This window comes from Salarias fasciatus, chromosome 7, assembly GCF_902148845.1.
Source record: "Salarias fasciatus chromosome 7, fSalaFa1.1, whole genome shotgun sequence".
Classification (NCBI taxonomy): Eukaryota; Metazoa; Chordata; class Actinopteri; order Blenniiformes; family Blenniidae; genus Salarias; species Salarias fasciatus.
Genome location: NC_043751.1, coordinates 30171579 through 30190450, shown reverse-complemented (window position 1 = coordinate 30190450; position 18872 = coordinate 30171579). Strand labels below are relative to the sequence as shown.

The following is an 18872-nucleotide window of genomic DNA, read 5'->3' as shown; positions in this document are numbered from 1 at the left end:
GACGGACTGAACAGGCTACTTGGTGGGTTTGTTGTGAAATAGGAGTTCCAAGTCTCAGCCCTGCCTCCTCCGATCGCACTGTGGATGCCCCGCCCTCCACTTCTGAGCCACGGAGTTGCACTGTGGCCTTGTTTCCCCCCTCTCCTCTGCTGCTCTGTGGGGCCAGGCAGTGTTTGCAGTTCGGTTGGCTGATGATCAGTGGAGCAGAAGTCATTTTCCTGATGAGATTCGTGAATAGGACTTGATCTTACAATCCCGAAGTTTCAGCACACGTCTTGCCAGAGACTGCTTTCGATGGTGGTCACAGCCTGACGCCAACCGTTGACACGTCTTGAGTTGTGTAACTCATCTTCATTCAGTGTTTCGGGCATTTATCACCAGGGTTGGGAGGGTTACTTTAAAATTGTAATCCAGTACAATTACAAGTTACTTGTCAAAAAATGTAATCACTAACTTACTCTAATTATTTCAATTAAAAAGTAACGTACCAAATTACTTTTAGATTACTTCACCAGCAGACATAAAAAAATAAAGAGCAACACAATGTGTCATCCTCGCAGTGTGTTGACAACTCCACACAGTAAACTCTGTCCAAAGTCAGTCCTGGAGGGCCGCAGCCCTGCCTGCATGTTTTCCACGTCTCCCTGCTTCAACACAGCCGATTGCAATGAGGCTCGTTATCTGGCTTTCTGCTGGACTTGGCCAGGAATCATCATGAGATTCAGGTGTGATGAAGCAGGGAGACGTGGAAAACATGCAGGGCTGCGGCCCTCCAGGACCCACTTTGGACACCCCTGCTCTAAGGCTACGTTCACACTGCAGGCTGAAGTGACCCAAATCCGATTTTTTTGCCCCTATGCGACCTGTATCGGATCTTTTCCTGACAGTCTGAACGACACAGATCCGATTTTTTCAAATGCGACCCAGGCCACTTGGACATGTGGTCCTAAATCCGATACGTATCGGATCTTTTGCCATGCGACTTCAGTCTGAACGGCCAGGTCGCATTTATCCGACCTGCACGTCACAATACGGGGCGCCGAAGATGTGTGTCTTACCGTGAGTGTTAAAAAAAGGCGCTCGCAGACGTACATTAAGGGGGTTATTGTCATCCGAAAATTATTATTGAACTCCGTAATTATTGAACTCCTCTCTCATCACTGTCCCACCACTCCTGGCTGCGTTTCTCTGTTGCTGCCGCTGCCCCACAAAACGCCATGGCCAAAAACTTGGCTCTCTTCCTTCTCATTCGCTAAATTCTGCAGCGCCAGGACAACGGGGAGGAAAAATAATAATAATATCCAAACGCGCGCTCTCCCTCTCTCCCTATCTCTCTCCCTCTCTCTCGCTCCCTCTCTCTCTCTCTCTCTCCCTGTCTCTCTCTCTCTCTCTCTCTCACACACACACACACAGAAGGAGCTCGGCGTGGCTGATTAGAAGCGCAGCACTGAAATGATTGCTCACTATTCAATTGTAAGAATACGTGTTTGATCAGTTCTTAAATCATCGACGCTTGAAAAGCTACAGATTCTGTATGTTGTTTCTGGGTTCCGCAAACACTGAAGCGCGCTGCTGCGTGACGTCGTTCTGTCCTCTTCTGCGCATGCGGGACACTTTTGGGTGGTATTCCGTTCAGACGACAGATCACATACAAGTCGCATTTTATTGTAAATGTGAACGAACTCGCAAAAAAATCGGATTTCACAAAAAAATCCGAATTGAGCATTAAGCCCTGCAGTGTGAACGTAGCCTAAGTGTTCTGAACTCTGCTGCACTCTGTGTGTTCAGCCCCAATTAATACCAACAACATGACCTTTGACCTCTAAACCAGCTAAGAATCTGACTTTCTTTCTTTCTGACTCAGGATCAGCTCCATCAGTTCAGACTGTGTTCCTCCAGTAGTTCTACAGAACAGCAGCAGCACCAGGAGCCGGACTGACAGTGTTAACACACATTTATATTCTATCCTCAGTCTGCTGTGTAGCTGTACTGCTGCAGTGAGGAGCAGGGTGTGTGTTCAGGTCGGCCATGCACAGTATTTTTTCAAGAGTTCAGAGTTGATTCATTCCTCGGTGACAGAAGGAAACATGCAGTCTCCAGGAAATCCTCCATCCAGGCTGAAGATATTATTGCCTCCATCAGATTCTTCTGAGTTCAGCCTGGTGAGGCTGAAGTTCTCAGCAGCAGGTTACTGACAGGTTAGCAGGTTACTGACCGGTTAGCAGGTTACTGGCAGGTTAGCAGGTTACTGACCGGTTAGCAGGTTACTGACAGGTTAGCAGGTTACTGACCGGTTAGCAGGTTACTGACAGGTTAGCAGGTTACTGACAGGTTAGCAGGTTACTGGCAGGTTAGCAGGCAAACAACACTTTAGCTTCACTGTGAGTTCAGGTGTGTTTCATTCCTGTAGATGTGTCTTCAGGTTTGATGAGTCCCTGGATGTCCAGAGTTGAGAGCATTTTCACAGCTGGAGGCAGAATTTACATTGTACAGAGAAGTTCTGGTCTCATCTGACTTCAATACAAAATGTCTACGTTTCCAGCTGAAGAATGAGTTCCTCTCTCTGGAGCAGCCATGACTCCAGCAGCAGGGTTACCCCCCGGTTGTTTCATTCACGGTTAAACACATCAGCAGAGCGGGAGGCTGCTCCGAGACAGCGGTGGATGCGGCGTCTATCATTTATATATCAGCAGTGTCTATTGTTAACAGATCTACAATGTGGCGGTTTGTGCCATAAAGTGCTGTAAAGTGCTGTAAAGTGTCACGATGTCTGTATACGGCACAGATGTCTGTTGTTGCTGGTATATTCCATCTGATTTTCAAAAGTAATCCCGCTCAGTAATCCGTGTTTTTATCAGAAGTACCTGTAACGAGATTACATATTTTTTGTGTGTACTGTAACGGCAGTTACAATTTTTTTGTATCCTGATTACGTAACGCCGTTACATGTAATCTGTTATTCCCCAACCCGGTTTATCACAAAACACTCTCTGCTTTCAATGGTCTCGGGGGTGGAGAGGCATGGTGTTGATGGCTGCTCTCCTGGCCGCTAGCTCCACTGCTAAGCACCTCAAAACCTGGTGATGTCGCCAGGTATACCTGCCCTGAGTCAGACTGGTCCTGTGCCCTTCCAAGATGTGCTTGAGTGAAGCTGGTACTGAGCACAGAGGGCAGGGTGGGGAGTGAAAACTCATCAAAAAACTACACATCTATTGTAGGAAAGCCCCATTGATATTCCAGTGTTGTTTTATTATCTCATGTTTTCCTGTGCTACTGGCCCTTTAAGAGGAGAGTTTTACTGAAGTTTTTTTCTGCTGCATGCTGGAGCTGCATGTGTTGCCTCTGAACAGCTGCAGATGCATCTCTCTCTTCCTCTCTCCTTTTACCTGAAGATGTGTGTACATGAAACATGTAAGTAGTGGCTGATACTTGTTATATACGAGGGGGGACCCAAAAGTTTCCGGACTGATTCTATTAATAAAAAAATACAATGAATTTCCGACTTTGGCCGCTAGATGTCGCTACAGGATAGCCTCATGCATAACTGTGCCAGGTTTGGTCTTCCCCCGTGATGCGGTCAGCTGACAGTCACTGTTTATGTTGACAGAGTGACACCCCGCTCTTCGATTTTTCAAGATGGCGGATATCCACGGATATGCGCTCTGTCAAAACATTTTGTTTTTTATTGGGAAAACAGCGGCAGAAACACTCACCATGTTGCAGACATTCTTTAATAAGGATTCTTAGGGTGTCTGAGTGGTTTGGGCCCTTTAAGAGCGATCAGATTACATCACGAAGACCAGGCACGCAGAGGACAACAATCCACTTCCAGAACAGAGGAAAACCTCACAAAAACTGAAGCAGACGTCCTGGTAGATCCACGCAGGACTTTTGATGACATTGCAGATCTGATGGGAGTATTGTAGAGATCCAGACAGATGATCCTCAGGCGGTTATTAGAAGCAGGGAGACGAAGGCACCCGGAAATGGCCGCATCGTAGCAGACAGCAGACCACAGGACGCCCCGTTACGCACAGAAATAGCACCAAATGTTGTGCGTAAAGCATATTTTTGGACTAAAACCGCGACCAGCCAGCCTCCCCACCGCCGTATTCCCCTGATCTGGCCCCAGACGACTGCTTTTTGTTGTCAAAGATGAAACTGGAGCGGCAGCGGAAAGGTAAGACAGGCATACAGGCGGGGGAGGGAAAATCGAAGTTCTATCTTTCCGGCACAGTTACGCACGGTCATGGCGACTCTTCTGAACAGTGAAAATCTCGGGTGCAGCGTTGTATTCAAGCCAAAGGAGAGCACTTTGAAGGTGACAGTTTCAAATAATTGCGAAGATTAAAAAATAAAAAGTTATAACTACAGTCCGGGAACTTTTGGGTCCACCCTCGTATGGTGTTAACATGTCCTTAGAGTCTAATTGCTCCGTCCACATGTAAATAATACTGTGATGTAATCGTCTGGTAGCTTAATTGATCGTTTACTTGTCCATCCTGGTTAAGCTAGCTGTGTGATCTGCTGTGATCTGCTATGCATGCTGTTATTGAGCACTATGGAGACTTCTGTTCTGTATAGTGCGTTGTGTATTTCTTTCAGCTTATTGGATCAGCACATTATTTCCTATGATGATCATTCCTGTATATTCATACTCTAAGTAGTAGTTGTATGTTGTACATCTTTATGACGGTTTGTTTATATTGTTATTCATGTAGATTGATATGTGTCTCAGTTCAATCACATACTGTATACTGTTGTATTTACAGAACCACGTTCTTCATCAGTAAAACGTCTATGTCTCCTGAAACTGCCTCCATGACTCTCTAACCGGAGTCACTCCTCCATTGTGTCGCCGGCTCTATTCAGCGCAATCTGGAGAGCACCCAACCCTCTCTTTCATCTATCAACACAGATACACACACCCACATTTAAAGATGTCCTGAGTTCACACTGCTGTACACAAGCAAATGAATAAGGTGTAACCATCTGCTTTCTGTTTTCACCCATTGCTAAAGTGGCAAGAAAAAAGTATTTGTCCGATGTGAAATCTTGGGCATAAAATATGATCCAATCTAAGTTACAGGCAAAGAGAAACATGTTTTATCAAACAACATAAATCCATGTCCGCATCCCTTGTTGTATCTTATGGGGTGTGTTTCCCCATGTAAAGGGCCGTCCAGTCTCTGTATGACCGAAGTCTGGTCTGCATTGCTGGCATTGCTTTCACAAGCCAGGTGCACCGAATGGAACAACAAAAACAGGTACCTGCACAGAGGTTTTAATGTTTATTGCACCTGAACAGACCACAATACAACTGTAATTTGTAAATTGTGGTGTTGGCTGTCCAGGAGAGGTCAGCAGAAATGTGGACCCCAAAAAATTTGAAGGACTCCACACGCTCCACCCTCTCACCTTTGATGTACACGGGGGCAGGGGCAGCTTTGTTCCGTTGGAAATCCAGGATGAGTTCCTTAGTTTTGGAGATATTCAGCGTCAAGTTGCTGAAGACGCATCACTCGGAGTCTAAGGACCTCATCTCTGTAGGCTGCCTCATTTCCCTGTGTGACCATCCCCACCACCGTTGTGTCATCTGCAAATTTGACAATGAAGTTCTCAGGGTGGGTGGGCCTGCAGTCATGCGTGTAGAGTGAGACGAGCAGGTCAGGGGTGGGAGCCACAGGTTGGCCAAGCTGTGTATAAGAATGCCTGGTATTATTGTGTTCAAGGTTGAGCTGTAGTCAATGAAAAGCATCCTGACGTAGCTCCCCTTTTTCTCAAGGTGGCTGAGTGCAGTGTGGAGGACGATGGTTATTGCATCTTCACTGGACCTGTTTGGCCGGTATGCAAACTGATGGGGGGGGGGGGGACTCAAGGGTGGGGGGGAGACAGGCTTTGATGTGCCTCAGCACCAGTTTTTCAAAACACTTTTTGGTAATTGGGGTAAGTGCAAAAGGGCGAAAGTCATTGAAGGTGGTTGTGGGTGACCTTTTGGGGACTGGAATGATTGTGGTTGATTTTAGGCAGACTGGGATGTTGGCTTGTTCCAGGGACAGGTTACTGACTACACTTCCTGAGAGTGCTCAGGAAGGAGCCACTAGACAGGAACCTGCTGGTGACCTTTTACCGGTCAGCTATTGAGAGCCTGCTGATCAGGGCCGGTCCGTCCTACTGGCGAAACAGCTCATTGCCTGGGGCGCCACGTCCTGGGGGGGGCGCCGTGGCCGTACAAGGGGTGTCCCGACGGTTGGTGTGAGCCCCACTTTGCGCCGCTCTGACGGTTCAAGTGAGCACCGTACTTCTCGGCATCACCCGGAATCGCTCGGAATTATTGCCCCCCCCCAACAACTGTCGGGCTGCTCGTGTCGGGCTCGCCTAGGGCGTCAGAGACACCCGGACCAGCCCTGCTGCTGATCTATGATGTGTCAGTGTGGCACTGAAGTTGCACAGGATAGACAGAAAGAGACTGCAGAGGGTGACCAAAACAGCACAAAAAATCATCGGCTGCCCTCTGCCTTCCTTGTCCACCATCTACAACTCCCGATGCCTGGACAGGGCAAAAAGCATTATTAAGGACGACACACACCCTGGCTTCTACCTCTTTGACCTGCTGCCCTCTGGCAGGCGCCACAGAACCATATCAGTTACAACAAACAGACTCAGTTTCTTTCCGAGAGCTGTCACAATACTCAACTCGAGCTTACACTAGTAGTGGTAACTAAGTAGTAGTCTTTTTTATTGAACATATTTTTTTATACTTACTGTTTATTATTTATGTGTGTGCACACTTTCCAGTAAAGCTTTAAATTTCATTGTACTTGTATGATGACAATAAAAGGTTTTTTTTTCCCAATATTTATTTGAGTAACATGATAAAATAAAAACAAGTCAGAATCACATCAGCAAACAAAAATACGATGGTGGTACTCAAAGGGAGCAGGTGGAAGTTCTCACCAAAATTCTGCAGTCGTTCCGTAATGACTCTGTAACCCGGTTTGGATTTTTATTTCATGTTATTCAAAATGTTCTTTAAATAAGTTAAAAATGTAGTGAATAATCTATGGGTGAAAGAGTTCAAATTTATTGATCAGTGATGAAGTTATGTTGTTTAAAAAGAGAGAGAGATGATTTTGGTTGTTTTCAATGAAAATGTCATTTAAAATGTTCATGTTTTGTGAAAAAATTTATTTAAAAATGTTTGTAAAAATGACCACTGAATGTCCATGATTGTTTTGTTTTTATTGTAGCGACCGCGGGGGGGTCGCTAGGGGGCGCCAGAGGACCGCTGCCCTGCGAACTGTGTTGAGGTTGTTGGAAATTGTATAATTGTATAATTTTCCAGTGAATAAAGAAATAAAAATATTATTATTATAGTTATTTTTGGGGGACAGATGGCATATTTGTGTTTGATTATTATTGATTATTTTGTGTTCACTTATGTAGACAGAATGTGTGTGTGTTTGAAACTGTGTGAAATATTTATTCGCAAGTTGGCCGCGGGGTGGGGAGGCTACTTTGTAGCGCCACCTTTACTATTTTTTCAGGGTTCATTTTAGGGGTGTTTCTTCTTCTTCTTCTTCTTCTTCTTCTTCTTCTTCTTCTTCTTCTTCTTCTTCTTCTCCTTCTCCTTCTCCTTCTCCTTCTTCTTCTTCTTCTTCTTCTTCTTCTTCTTCTTCTTCTTCTTCTTCTTCTTCTTCTTCTTCTTCTTTTTACACTCCTAGTTCATTGTCAATACTAGTATATGCAAATTCAATATATTCAATTCAAACATAAAGTCATGCTCATTGCTGAGGTTAGAGATATCGGAGATAAAGCAGGCTGAGATGTCTGGAAATATAGTGAGAGTTGATAGGACAAAAAATGAAAGTCAATATGCTGTGAGAACAAATGAATAAAGCAGCTTTAACTAGAAGGAGGACAATTTTTCTTTTAAAGGATCTGCAGATTCACACGTTTGTAGTAATTTTCTCAGTCGCTGGTTGATCTGAGCTCCACCTTCATGCGATACGGTCTGGGTGTCAGGGTGATCCCAAAGACAGGAGTGAAGTCTGGTTCTCCTGCGTCTTCAGGCCAGATGAACTTAAACTTCCTCAGCAGAGTGACCAGGATGAGGAAGAGCATCATACGAGCCAGACCCTCTCCGAGACACATCCGAGGACCTGAGACGCAGAAGAAAATGGAGAAGAGTCGTCTGATTTGACTCTCCCTGGTCATAAATGAAGGTGTTCAGTCGTACCTGCAGAGAAAGGCATGAAGGCCTCCGGTTTGAAGAATTCTCCTTTGTCGTTGAGGAAGTTTTCAGGGTTGAATTCATGAGGGAACTTCCACTGGCCTTCCTCGTTCAGCACTGAGGTCAAGTTCTGAATGATCGTGGTTCCCTGAAGAGGAAAAAAAAAATCCTGAGGGATCTTTTACTTCTGTTTGAAATGTTCCCAAACAGTAAGCCATTACCTTTGGAAGTGAATATCCCATGAGTTCTGTGTTTTGGGTGGTACAGTGAAAAACACTGAGCGGAATAGTGTTGGACATTCTCTGAATTTCATGGATCACAGCCTGAAAACAGAAACTTATTATTAGCTGTTGTGGGACGGAATAAAAAGAGAGCATGGTACTTTCCCTCGAACAGATTTTTTGTGGATAATCTTTAGTTTTAGTTGACTTTGTGCTGAGCCAGACACACATTTGACACAGGTGAAATCAGGAGGAGACATATACCTGAACATACGGCATTTTGTGTCTGTCCTCGAAAGTGGCCTGAGCCTTCCCTTCCAGCACCTGATCGATCTCCCGCTGGACTCTTTCTGCAACATAACATTATATTCAAACTTTTAAGGCACAACTATGCAACTTTTTTACCTCAATAAATGTTTTTCAGAATCCCTGTGGGGTTAAACAAAGACTTGGAACGGTTATTTGCTGGTCCCTCCACTCCCCCCGGTGTCTGCGTCTTGAAAGCAGCATTTACAACTTTCAGAGGACGCGGACCCGACTATATCTCGCGAGAACAAACCTCCTTTACGGCACCCATACGGGAGTACAATTATAAAAGCGCATAAAACAAACATGAAACCCTTGCTAGTGTTAGAAACGCCACCCTTAGGAGCCCACGGAAATAAACTTTGACCATTGTCTCAAAGCAACAATCAAGCAAGCTTAAGAGTCTGAAGAGTCTGCGCTTGGTGAGTTTCTCACAGGAAAAGACATTTTCGCGTGTCTTACATCCCAACCGACGCTGACGGAAAGGTTGCCCTGGAGGAGCTGCGAAGCGCTATTGGTGCGTGTGAGAGACGGTATCCTCAAGCCATCTCCATCGTAGCGGGGACTTCAATCATGGCAACCTCAAAAGTGTGCTCCCAGAATATTACCAGCATGTCAGTTGCCCCACGCGGGGAAAGAAAACTCTAGATCATTGTTATTCCACCATAAAAGGAGCATATAAGTCTGTGCAAAGACCACACTTTCTGAAATCAGATCATTTCTCAGTGCTTCTGCTTCCTGCATACAAGCAAAGAGTCAGACGGGAGAAGCCTACTGTGAAAACTGTACAGCGCTGGACTGCAGAAGGTGAGCTCAAGCTTCAGGCTTGTTTTGACTCTACGAACTGGGAAGTTTTTAGGGACAACTCAAATATTCACGAGTATGCTGATACTGTTTCTGACTATATTAAATTTTGTGCAGACATGTGCATTCCAACTCGCACTTATCGCTCCTACTCAAATCAACAGCCATGGTTTAACAACGATGTCAAACAGAAGCTCAGAGAGAGAGAGGTGGCCCTGAAATGTGGAGACGCAGAGCGCTACGAGGTAGCCAGGTATGGGCTCCAGAAAGCCTTAAGAGCGGCAAAGAAAGCTCACAGAGACAAACTGGAAGAACGTGGGCGAGAGAATGACTCTAGGCGCCTATGGGAGGGTTTACAAGAGGTCACAAACTATAAGTTAAAGCGAAACACTAATTCAATCACCTGTGCCTTTTCTCCAGATGATCAGAATAATTTCTACTCTCGTTTTGAGCAAGATGTGGACTCATCAGAGATCCTAACAAGTGAGGACTGGAATACGGATAGTGGAGTAGGACTTGAAATCACAGAGGCTGATGTGCGCAGAGTTTTTAAATCTGTGAAGACTGGGAAAGCAGCGGGGCCAGGCGGCATCACACCACGGGTCCTAAAATGCTGTTTTAACCAACTAGCAACTGACTTTGTGGATATTTTGAATTTGTCACTATCACTCTGTGAAGTTCCCACATGTTTTAAACGATCTATAATAGTGCCTGTGCCAAAGAAATCCTCTGTCACTACAATGAACGACTTTAGGCCCATAGCCCTAACTTCAGTGGTAATGAAGTGTTTTGAGCAGCTGATTAAACAATATATAAACAAAAACTTGTGTGCTACCACCGGCCAGCTACAATTTGCCTACAGGGAAAATAGAGCTGTGGAAGATGCTGTCTCATTGGCCCGACACACTGTGTTACAACATCTAGACCGGCCAGGTAGATATGTCAGGATGCTTTTTGATTACAGCAGTGCTTTCAACACAATTATTCCATCTATTCTTGTAACTAAGCTAAAAGATCTTGGCCTCAGCTATTCCATCTGTCAGTGGTTACATGATTTCCTGACAGGCCGTCCACAGACTGTGAGGGTAGGGACCACCTACTCATCCACTATTGTTTCAAACACCGGGGCCCCCCAAGGATGTTGTTTAAGTCCTTTGCTGTATAATCTGTATACCTCTGACTGTGTGGCAAGACATCCCACGAACAGGATTTTCAAGTTTGCAGATGATACGACAGTCATAGGTCTTATATCTGACAACAATGAGGTGTACTATAGAGAAGAGGTACAAAGCCTGGTCACTTGGTGTCACCAGAACAATCTGTCCCTGAACGTGGGAAAAACAAAGGAGCTTATCACAGATTTCAGGAGGAATAAATCTATCTGTGGACCTGTTCATATTAACAGCACTCCAGTTGAGGTGGTAAACAGCTTTAAGTTCCTGGGCATTTATCTCTGTGACAATCTTACCTGGTCTCTTCAAAACAGCTGTGCCATTAAAAGGGCCCAGCAGAGACTCTATTTTCTGAGACGCCTCAGAAGATATGGACTGTCCAAAGAAATTCTCACAAACTTCTACATTTGCACAATAGAGAGCGTTCTGACCTCTGGTCTCCTGGTGTGGTTTGGAAACATTACAAAACATGATCTGGCTGGGCTGGCACGGACTGTAAAAACTGCATCAGAAATCATTGGATCCCCTCTGCCTCAAATTGGTCAGCTGTTTGAAAAGCGCTGTGAGAAAAAGGTCCTGAGTATCATGCAGGACCCCAGCCACCCTGCTCATGCTCTCTTCTCCTACCTGCCATCAGGAAGACGTCTGCACTGCCCACAAACCAAGACCTGTAGATTCAGAGATGGTTTTTATCCTAAGGCAGTGCGGCTCATGAACATTAGCCTGAGGAGGCACTGATAACGTTTTATTTTTTGTTGTTGTTGGTGGTGTGTGTTTTTTTTTTTTAAATTGTACTTATTATTTATTTTTATTGTATTTTTTATTCACTGCAGAGAGGGTGCTGAAGGCAAACCATTTTTCATTGCTTATGGTACCCTGTACCCTAATGTATATGACAAATAAACTTGATAAACTTGAAATAAACTTGATAAACTTTGTGTGTAGAGAAGCTAGAGCTAAAGAGCTAAAGCTAGCCAGCATATTTGTTTTGAAGCGCTGATTGGCTGAAGTACGCTGTCAATCAAAGTCCACAGGGGGAGAGGCGGGATTTTCAGTGAAACAGAGCGTTTTCTCTTCCGGGTTTCAGAATTAGCCCCAGAAAATCTTTTATTTCATACAAAATGACTTTTACTTAGTGCCAAAAATAAACTATTACCATGTTAATGCCATTCCTTGGGTTTGGACTCGCTAAAAAAGCATGATACAGCCCCTTTAAGTTAGTATTTTGGTGAGACTCTTCTATTCTTCTATCTTATTACAGTTATTAAGAATATATTGCTGAAGCTGGATTTTCTAACAGAAGAGTTCATATTTAGAAAATTATTTAATATTTGAAAAGGAAGCCTATCTGAATTTGTGTTGCGAGCCCCCCCCCCCCCTTTTTTTTTTCTCTTTTTGTTTTTGGGAATTCAAAATTTGGTCACCCTAACTTCATTCCAACTTGTTTTTATTCCGGCTTACCAGATAAATTCCGCCCTCCAAATAGAATTAATTTAATTATGGTTGGATGAGAAGTCTCAGCGTGACACCATTACTTTACTCCATTGGTTTTAAAGCGATGCAACGCGCATGCTCATGAGAATTTCCGTCACACACCCGCAAACCGGAGCAGAATGAAGAAGCGAAAATGTCCATGGAGGCAGAGAAGGAACTTTTCCAACCAAGCACCAGTGAGGAGGGTGTGGGCAAGGAAGACCAACCAACCCTCGTTCATCCCTGGCCTTATCTGAAGGAATTACTATTTGCACCATGACAGCAACTAGTCATCATATCTGCTGCTCCATGAAACACATGTTAATTGTCAGTAGTACACACACGGTTCTGTAATATATTTACTAAAATGCATTCCTTTTCAATGGACATATGAGGTGGAAACAGTTAGCCTATTCTAGTGCATTCCAAATTTTTCAACATTAGTTGTTATAACAACAACAACAATAACCTCCCCCCTGACCTGCCACCTTAAAGTGGTGGGGGAGTTTGAGTGCCCACGTGATCCCAGGAGCTATGTTGTCCGGGGCTTTATGCCCCTGGTAGGGTCTCCCATGACAAACAGGTCCTGGGTGATGGGCCAGACCAAGGGCAGGTCAACAGCCCTTATGAATATATTACAATCGAGGTCCGTGACGTCGCCCGATATGGCGCAGCTGAGGCCCCACCCTGGAGCCAGGCCTGGAGTTGGGGTTCGCAAGCAAGCGCCTGGTGGCCGGGCCTTTACCCATGGGGCCCGGCCGGGCTCAGCCCGAAGGGGCGACGTGGGCCGACCCTCCGGTGGACCCACCACCCGCCGAGGGAATCGTAGGGGTCGGGTGCAATGTGGAGTGGGTGGCAGCCGACAGCAGGGTGCCCGGCGACCCAATCCTCAGACACAGAGACTAGCTCTAGGGACATGGAATGTCACCTCGTTGGCGGGGAAGGAGCCCAAGCTTGTAAGGGAGGTTGAGAGATACCGGCTATATATAGTCGGGCTCACCTCCACACATACTCCATTGTTCTACTGGGGGACTTCAACGCCCACGTGGGTAGTGACAGTGAGACCTGGAAGGAGGTGATTGGATCGCATGGCCTCTCTGATCTGAACCCGAGTGGTGTTTTGTTATTGGACTTCTGTGCTAGTCAGAGATGGCCATAACAAACACCATGTTCGAGCACAGGGGGGTCCATAATTGCACTTGGCACCAGGACACCCGAGGTTGGAGGTCGATGATCGACTTTGTTGCTGTGTCATCTGACCTCCGGCCACGTGTTTTGGACACTTGGGTGAAGAGAGGGGCAGAGCTGTTGACCGATCACCACCTGGTGATGAGTTGGATTCACTGGCAGAGGAGGAAACCGGACAGACTTTGTCACCGGTTCTGTTCATTATTTTTATGGACAGAATTTCTAGGTGCAGCCAGGGGCCAGAGGGGGTCCGGTTCGGGGACCACAGGATTTCATCTCTGCTTTTTGCAGATGATGTAGTCCTGTTGGCTTCATCGAACCCGGACCTGCAGCATGCACTGGGGCGGTTCGCAGCCGAGTGTGAAGCGACAGGAATGAGGATCAGCACCTCCAAATCCGAGGCCATGGTCCTCAACTGGAACAAGGTGACTTGCCCTCTCCAGGTCAGTGGAGAGACCCTAGCCCAGGTGGAAGAGTTTAAGTATCTTGGGGTCTTGTTCACGAGTGAGGGACGGATGGAGCGTGAGACTGACAGGCGGATCGGTGCAGCGTCTGCAGTGATGCAGTCGTATCGGTCTGTTGTGGTGAAGAGGGAGCTGAGCCGAAAGGCGAAGCTCTCGATTTACTGGTCAATCTACGTTCCCACCCTCACCTATGGTCATAAGCTTTGGGTCATGACCGAAAGGACAAGATCCTGGATGCAAGCAGCCAAAATGAGTTTCCTCCGTAAGGTGGCTGGGCGCTCCCTTAGAGGTCAAGGTCAAGGTCAAGGTTTATTTCTATAGCACATTAAATACAGAAAACTCTGCCCAAAGTGCTGCACATGTTGATAGCACCATAAAAAGAAAAAGAAAAAAAAACAATAGAAAAATACAAAAGAGATAGGGAGATAGGGTGAGGAGCTCAGTCACCAGGGAGGAGCTCTGAGTAGAGCCGCTTCTCCTCCACATCGAGAGGGACCAGCTGAGGTGGCTGGGGCATCTGTTTAGGATACCTCCTGGACGCCTCCCTGGGGAGGTTTTCCGGGCATGTCCCACTGGGAGGAGATGCCAGGGAAGACCCAGGACACGCTGGAGAGACTATGTCTCTCGGCTGGCCTGGGAACGCCTTGGGATCCTGCCAGAGGAGCTGGAGGAAGTGTCTGGGAACAGGGAAGTCTGGGCATCTCTGCTGAGACTGCTGCCCCCGCGACCCGGCCCCGGATAAGCGGTTGAAGATGGATGAATGGATGGATGGAACCTTTTCTAACCTTTTAGAAAATGCATTTTACAATTGCACTGTAGCCATTTTTTGCCCTCACATTACTTTTACTTTTATACTTTTAGGTAGTTTTGAAATCAGTACTTTTATACTTTTACTTGAGTAAAAAGCTGGAATTGATACTTCAACTTCTACAAAAGTCTTTTTGAACATTTTCATCTATACTTCTACTTGAGTAGTGAATGCAAATACTTTTGACACCTCTGCCTACAAACAATAGAAAAAAAGGTTTTCCTTTTTGCCGCTGTGGGATTCAAGTCTGACTGCCTTGGATGATGGTTACTCTGCAGTAAGAATTTTAAAGTTTTATGAAAGTTTTCATGTTCGTCTCAGTCTTGCAGATGTACCTTGAATGTGTGGATTGCTTGTAAGGTGAAGAAAACCGCTCAGCAGGGTGTTGGAGGTGGTGTCGGTCCCAGCAATGTAAAGATCCTGAGCAATCACAGTCAGCTGCTTGTCACAAAAGAAGGATTCATCGACTCTCTGCAAAAGAGACGACAACCAAACCCAAATCAGACAATGGTTGTGTGATGTTCAAACTCGTGCAGCGAACACACACCTTATCCATTTCATCCAGGTAACAGTCAACAAAGTCTCGAGGCTCTCCAGGGACTCTGGTCTTCTTGTGCTCAGCCACCAAACCCCCAAGAAGAGTCTGAATTCTCTGAAAAGCAAGTCATCAGCCATCATGTGGATCGATATGGGATATAATATGAATTAATATTTCATCTTTAACAGTGTTCACAGTAACAGGTGATGTGTGTGGCTCAGTTTTATATGAAGCATTACCTCTACATTTCTAAGGCCCTTTTGGAAGGGTAGCGGCAGGTTCCGAATGAAGGGAAAGGAATCGTACAGCTGGTAAAAAGAAAGCAAAGACGAGAATATTAATGATCATATCATAACTTTCTCCCAATTCACCCATGTGCCAAACACAGAAAAGTCATCGAACACTGCAGAAAAAGTTAAAATCCATAATTTTAGCAATCTGCAGCTTAGCATCGCCCATGATTGTTTTTGCCTTTAGACTTTTTGTTTTTTTGTTTTTTTTTAATTCTGTCTAATTTTTTTCAGCTTAGGCAGTCTAAGCAGAGATGGCCAGACTTCCCTGTCCCCAGATACTTCCTTCAGCTCTTTCAGGTGGATCCTGAGGCGTTCCCAGGCCAGCCGAGAGACATAGTCTCTCCAGCGTGCCCAAGGTCTTCCCCGGGGCCTCCTCCCGATTGGATATGCCCGGAACATGGCCCAGATACAACCGATACAACAACTGCATCACTGCAGACGCTGCACCGATGCACCTGTCAATCTCATGTTCCATCTTTCCCCAACTCGTAAACAAGACCTCAAGATACTTAAACTCCTCCACTTGGGCCAGGGTCTCTCCACTGACCTGGATGGGGCAAGCCACCTTCTTCCAGTCAAGGATCATGACCTCGGATTTGGAGGTGCTGATCCTCATTCCTGTTGCTTCACACTCGGCGGTTCGATGGAGCTAACAGGACTACATCATCTGCAAAAAGCAGAGATGAAATCCTGTGGTCCCCAAACCGGACCCCCTCCGGCCCCTGGCTGCACCTAGAAATTCTGTCCATAAAAATTAATGAACAGAACAAAGGGCAGCCCTGCTGGAGTCCAACATGCACCGGGAAAAGGTCCGAATTACTACCAGCAATGTGGACCAGACTCCTGCTTCGGTTATACAGAGACCGAACGCCCCTTAAAAAGGGGCCCCGGACTCCGTATTCCTGAAGCACCCCAACAAGGCACCATAAGGGACACGGTCAAACGCCTTTTCCAAGTCTACAAAACTTATGTGAACTGGTTAGGGGAACTCCCACGAACCCTAGCGCATCCTATGGAGGGTATAGAGCTGGTCCAGTGTTCCACGACCAGGACGAAAACCACATTGTTCCCCCTGGATCTGAGGTTCGACTATCAATCGAATCCTCCTCTCCAGTACCATGGAATAGACTTTCCCAGGGAGGCTGAGGAATATGATCCCCGAAGGGTTGGAGCACATCCTATGGTCCCCCTTTTTAAAAAGGGGAACCACCACCCAGTCTGCCAAACCAGAGGCACTGTCCCCGACCACCAGGCGATGTTACAGAGACGTGTCAACCAAGTTCCTATACATCTACAGATTTAAGGTAATCAAATGAGTCCACCCCTGGTGCTTTGCCACTGAGGAGCTTACCGACCACCTCAGTGACTTCAACTTGGGTGATGGACGAGTCCACCTCTGAGACCTCAGCCTCTGCTTCCTCCACAACAAATGTGGCGACGGGATTGAGGAGGTCCTCGATGTTTTCTTTCTACCAGCTTATAATATGAGGGTGTACCCAAAAGAATCCGGAATTTGACTGTAACTTTTTATTTCTGACATTTCAAAATAAAACATCACTGTCGCTTTCAAAATAATCTCCATCCGCATTATTACAGTGCTCCAGCCGTGTCTCCCACTTCACTAATGTGTCGTCAGACCCGTGCGTAATTGTGTCATTTTTTGCCGGCTGCGATTTTTCTGTCACCTCCTCCACATCTGCAAACCGCTGTCCCTTCAGCTCTTTCTTCAACTTGGGGAACAAGAAAAAGTCACTCGAGGCTACATCTGGCGAATAAGGCGGATGGGAGAGGAGATTCATCTAATTCTTCGTCAGAAACTGCGTGACGTGCAGCGCCGTGTCCGCTGGCGCTCTGTGGTGGTGGATCAACCGGCTCCACTCCGCCACTCCGCGGGCCGCTTCCTCCTCACATCCTCACGGAGCCGTCTGAGGACTTCCATGTAGTAGTCCTGATTTACAGTCTGACCTGGAGGGACAGACTTGCTGTGGACGATACCCTGGACAGCGGCCCTTTTAAATCACCTGAACCACTCATGGACCTGATTCTTCCCCAGAGCATCATCCTTGTAGGCTTGCTGCAACAAGGTGAGTGTTTCTGCTGCTGTTTTTTCCCGGCAAAAAGCAGAATTTAATGTTTGCGCGCTGCTCTGGCTTCCCAGTCAATGTCGCCATTTTGGAAAAAATCGCAGACCGCCTCTGCACTCTGTTGCTATAAATAGTGCCTGACAGGCATCAGTGTCACTCTCGGAGCTCAGATTTCTCACAGATGTGCATGAGGCTTACCTGCAGCAGATCTGACAGCCAGAAGTCGGAACTCATTATTATTATTGTTTTCTGACCATATTCCGGTTTCTTTTGGGTACCCCCTCGTATTCCCAATTGAGGTCAACAGCTCCCCATCTCCACTGTAAACAGGGTTGGTGGAGACCTGCTTTCGCCTCCTGAGGTGCCGGACAGTTTGCCAGAATTTCTTCAAGGCCGACCGATAGTCCTCCCCCGTGGCCTCCCCAAACTCCTCCCAGACCCGAGTTTTTGCCTCCACAACCACTCAGGCTGTAGTTTTTCTGGCCTGCTGATACCTGTCAGGTGCTTCTGGAGTCCCACGAGCCAACAAGGCTTGATAGGAATCCTTCTTCAGCTTGATGCCTGCCCTTACTTCCAGTGTCCATCACCAGGTTTGGGGGTTACCGTCACAGCAGGCACCGGAGATCTTACGACCACAGCTCCGGGCAGCAGCTTTGATAATGGAGATGAAGAACATGGTCCACTTGGACTCAATGTCCCCAGCCTCCCTTGGGACGTGAGAGAAGCTCTCCCGGAGGTGGGAGTGAAAAACCCTCAGTCACAAATGAGCGCCTGGTGGCCGGGCCTTTGCCCACGGGGCCCGGCCGGGCTCAGCCCAAATGGGCAATGTGTGCCTGATCTCCAGACAGCCTGGACTCTGGAACCCAATCTCACGAGAAGAGCTGGACTCTTCACTTCTGGCCGAACAGCAGTGCAGAGTACTCGGCCTTCTTGGAGTCCCTGGGAGGGGTGCTGGACAGTGCTCTGACTGGGGACTCCATTGTTCTACTGTGGGACTTCAACGCCCACGTGGGCAGTGACAGTGAGACCTGGAGGGGAGGGGTGATTGGGACGCACGGCCTCCTTGATCCGAACCCGAGTGGTGTTCTGTTATTGGACTTCTGTGCTAGACACAGTCTGTCCATAACAATCACCATGTTCGAGCACAGGGGGGTCCATAAGTGTACTTGGCATCAGGACACCCTAGGTCGGAGGTCGATGATTGATTGTGTCGTCATGTCAATTGACCTCCGTCGCATGTTTTGGACACTCGGGTGAAGAGGGGGGCAGAGCTGTCAACCGATCACTA

General features: G+C 46.7%; 1 protein-coding gene across 2 annotated transcripts in view; it reads right to left on the bottom strand.

The window, feature by feature from the left end:
- Nucleotides 1-7860: 7860 nt before the first annotated feature.
- LOC115392296 (cytochrome P450 2J6-like) overlaps nt 7861-18872 on the bottom strand; it is a 15089-nt gene continuing 4077 nt past the window's right edge. The window contains exons 5-11 of one of the 2 annotated variants that reach the window (XM_030096882.1): nt 15447-15515; nt 15217-15321; nt 15005-15140; nt 8719-8804; nt 8455-8556; nt 8240-8381; nt 7861-8162 (exon numbers count right to left, since the gene is read on the bottom strand). In XM_030096882.1, the coding sequence (XP_029952742.1) occupies nt 7972-8162; nt 8240-8381; nt 8455-8556; nt 8719-8804; nt 15005-15140; nt 15217-15321; nt 15447-15515 (831 nt within the window). In that variant the 3' untranslated portion in view covers nt 7861-7971. The remainder of the gene's footprint in view (nt 8163-8239; nt 8382-8454; nt 8557-8718; nt 8805-15004; nt 15141-15216; nt 15322-15446; nt 15516-18872) is intronic. The other variant, XM_030096883.1, reaches the window with a different exon arrangement.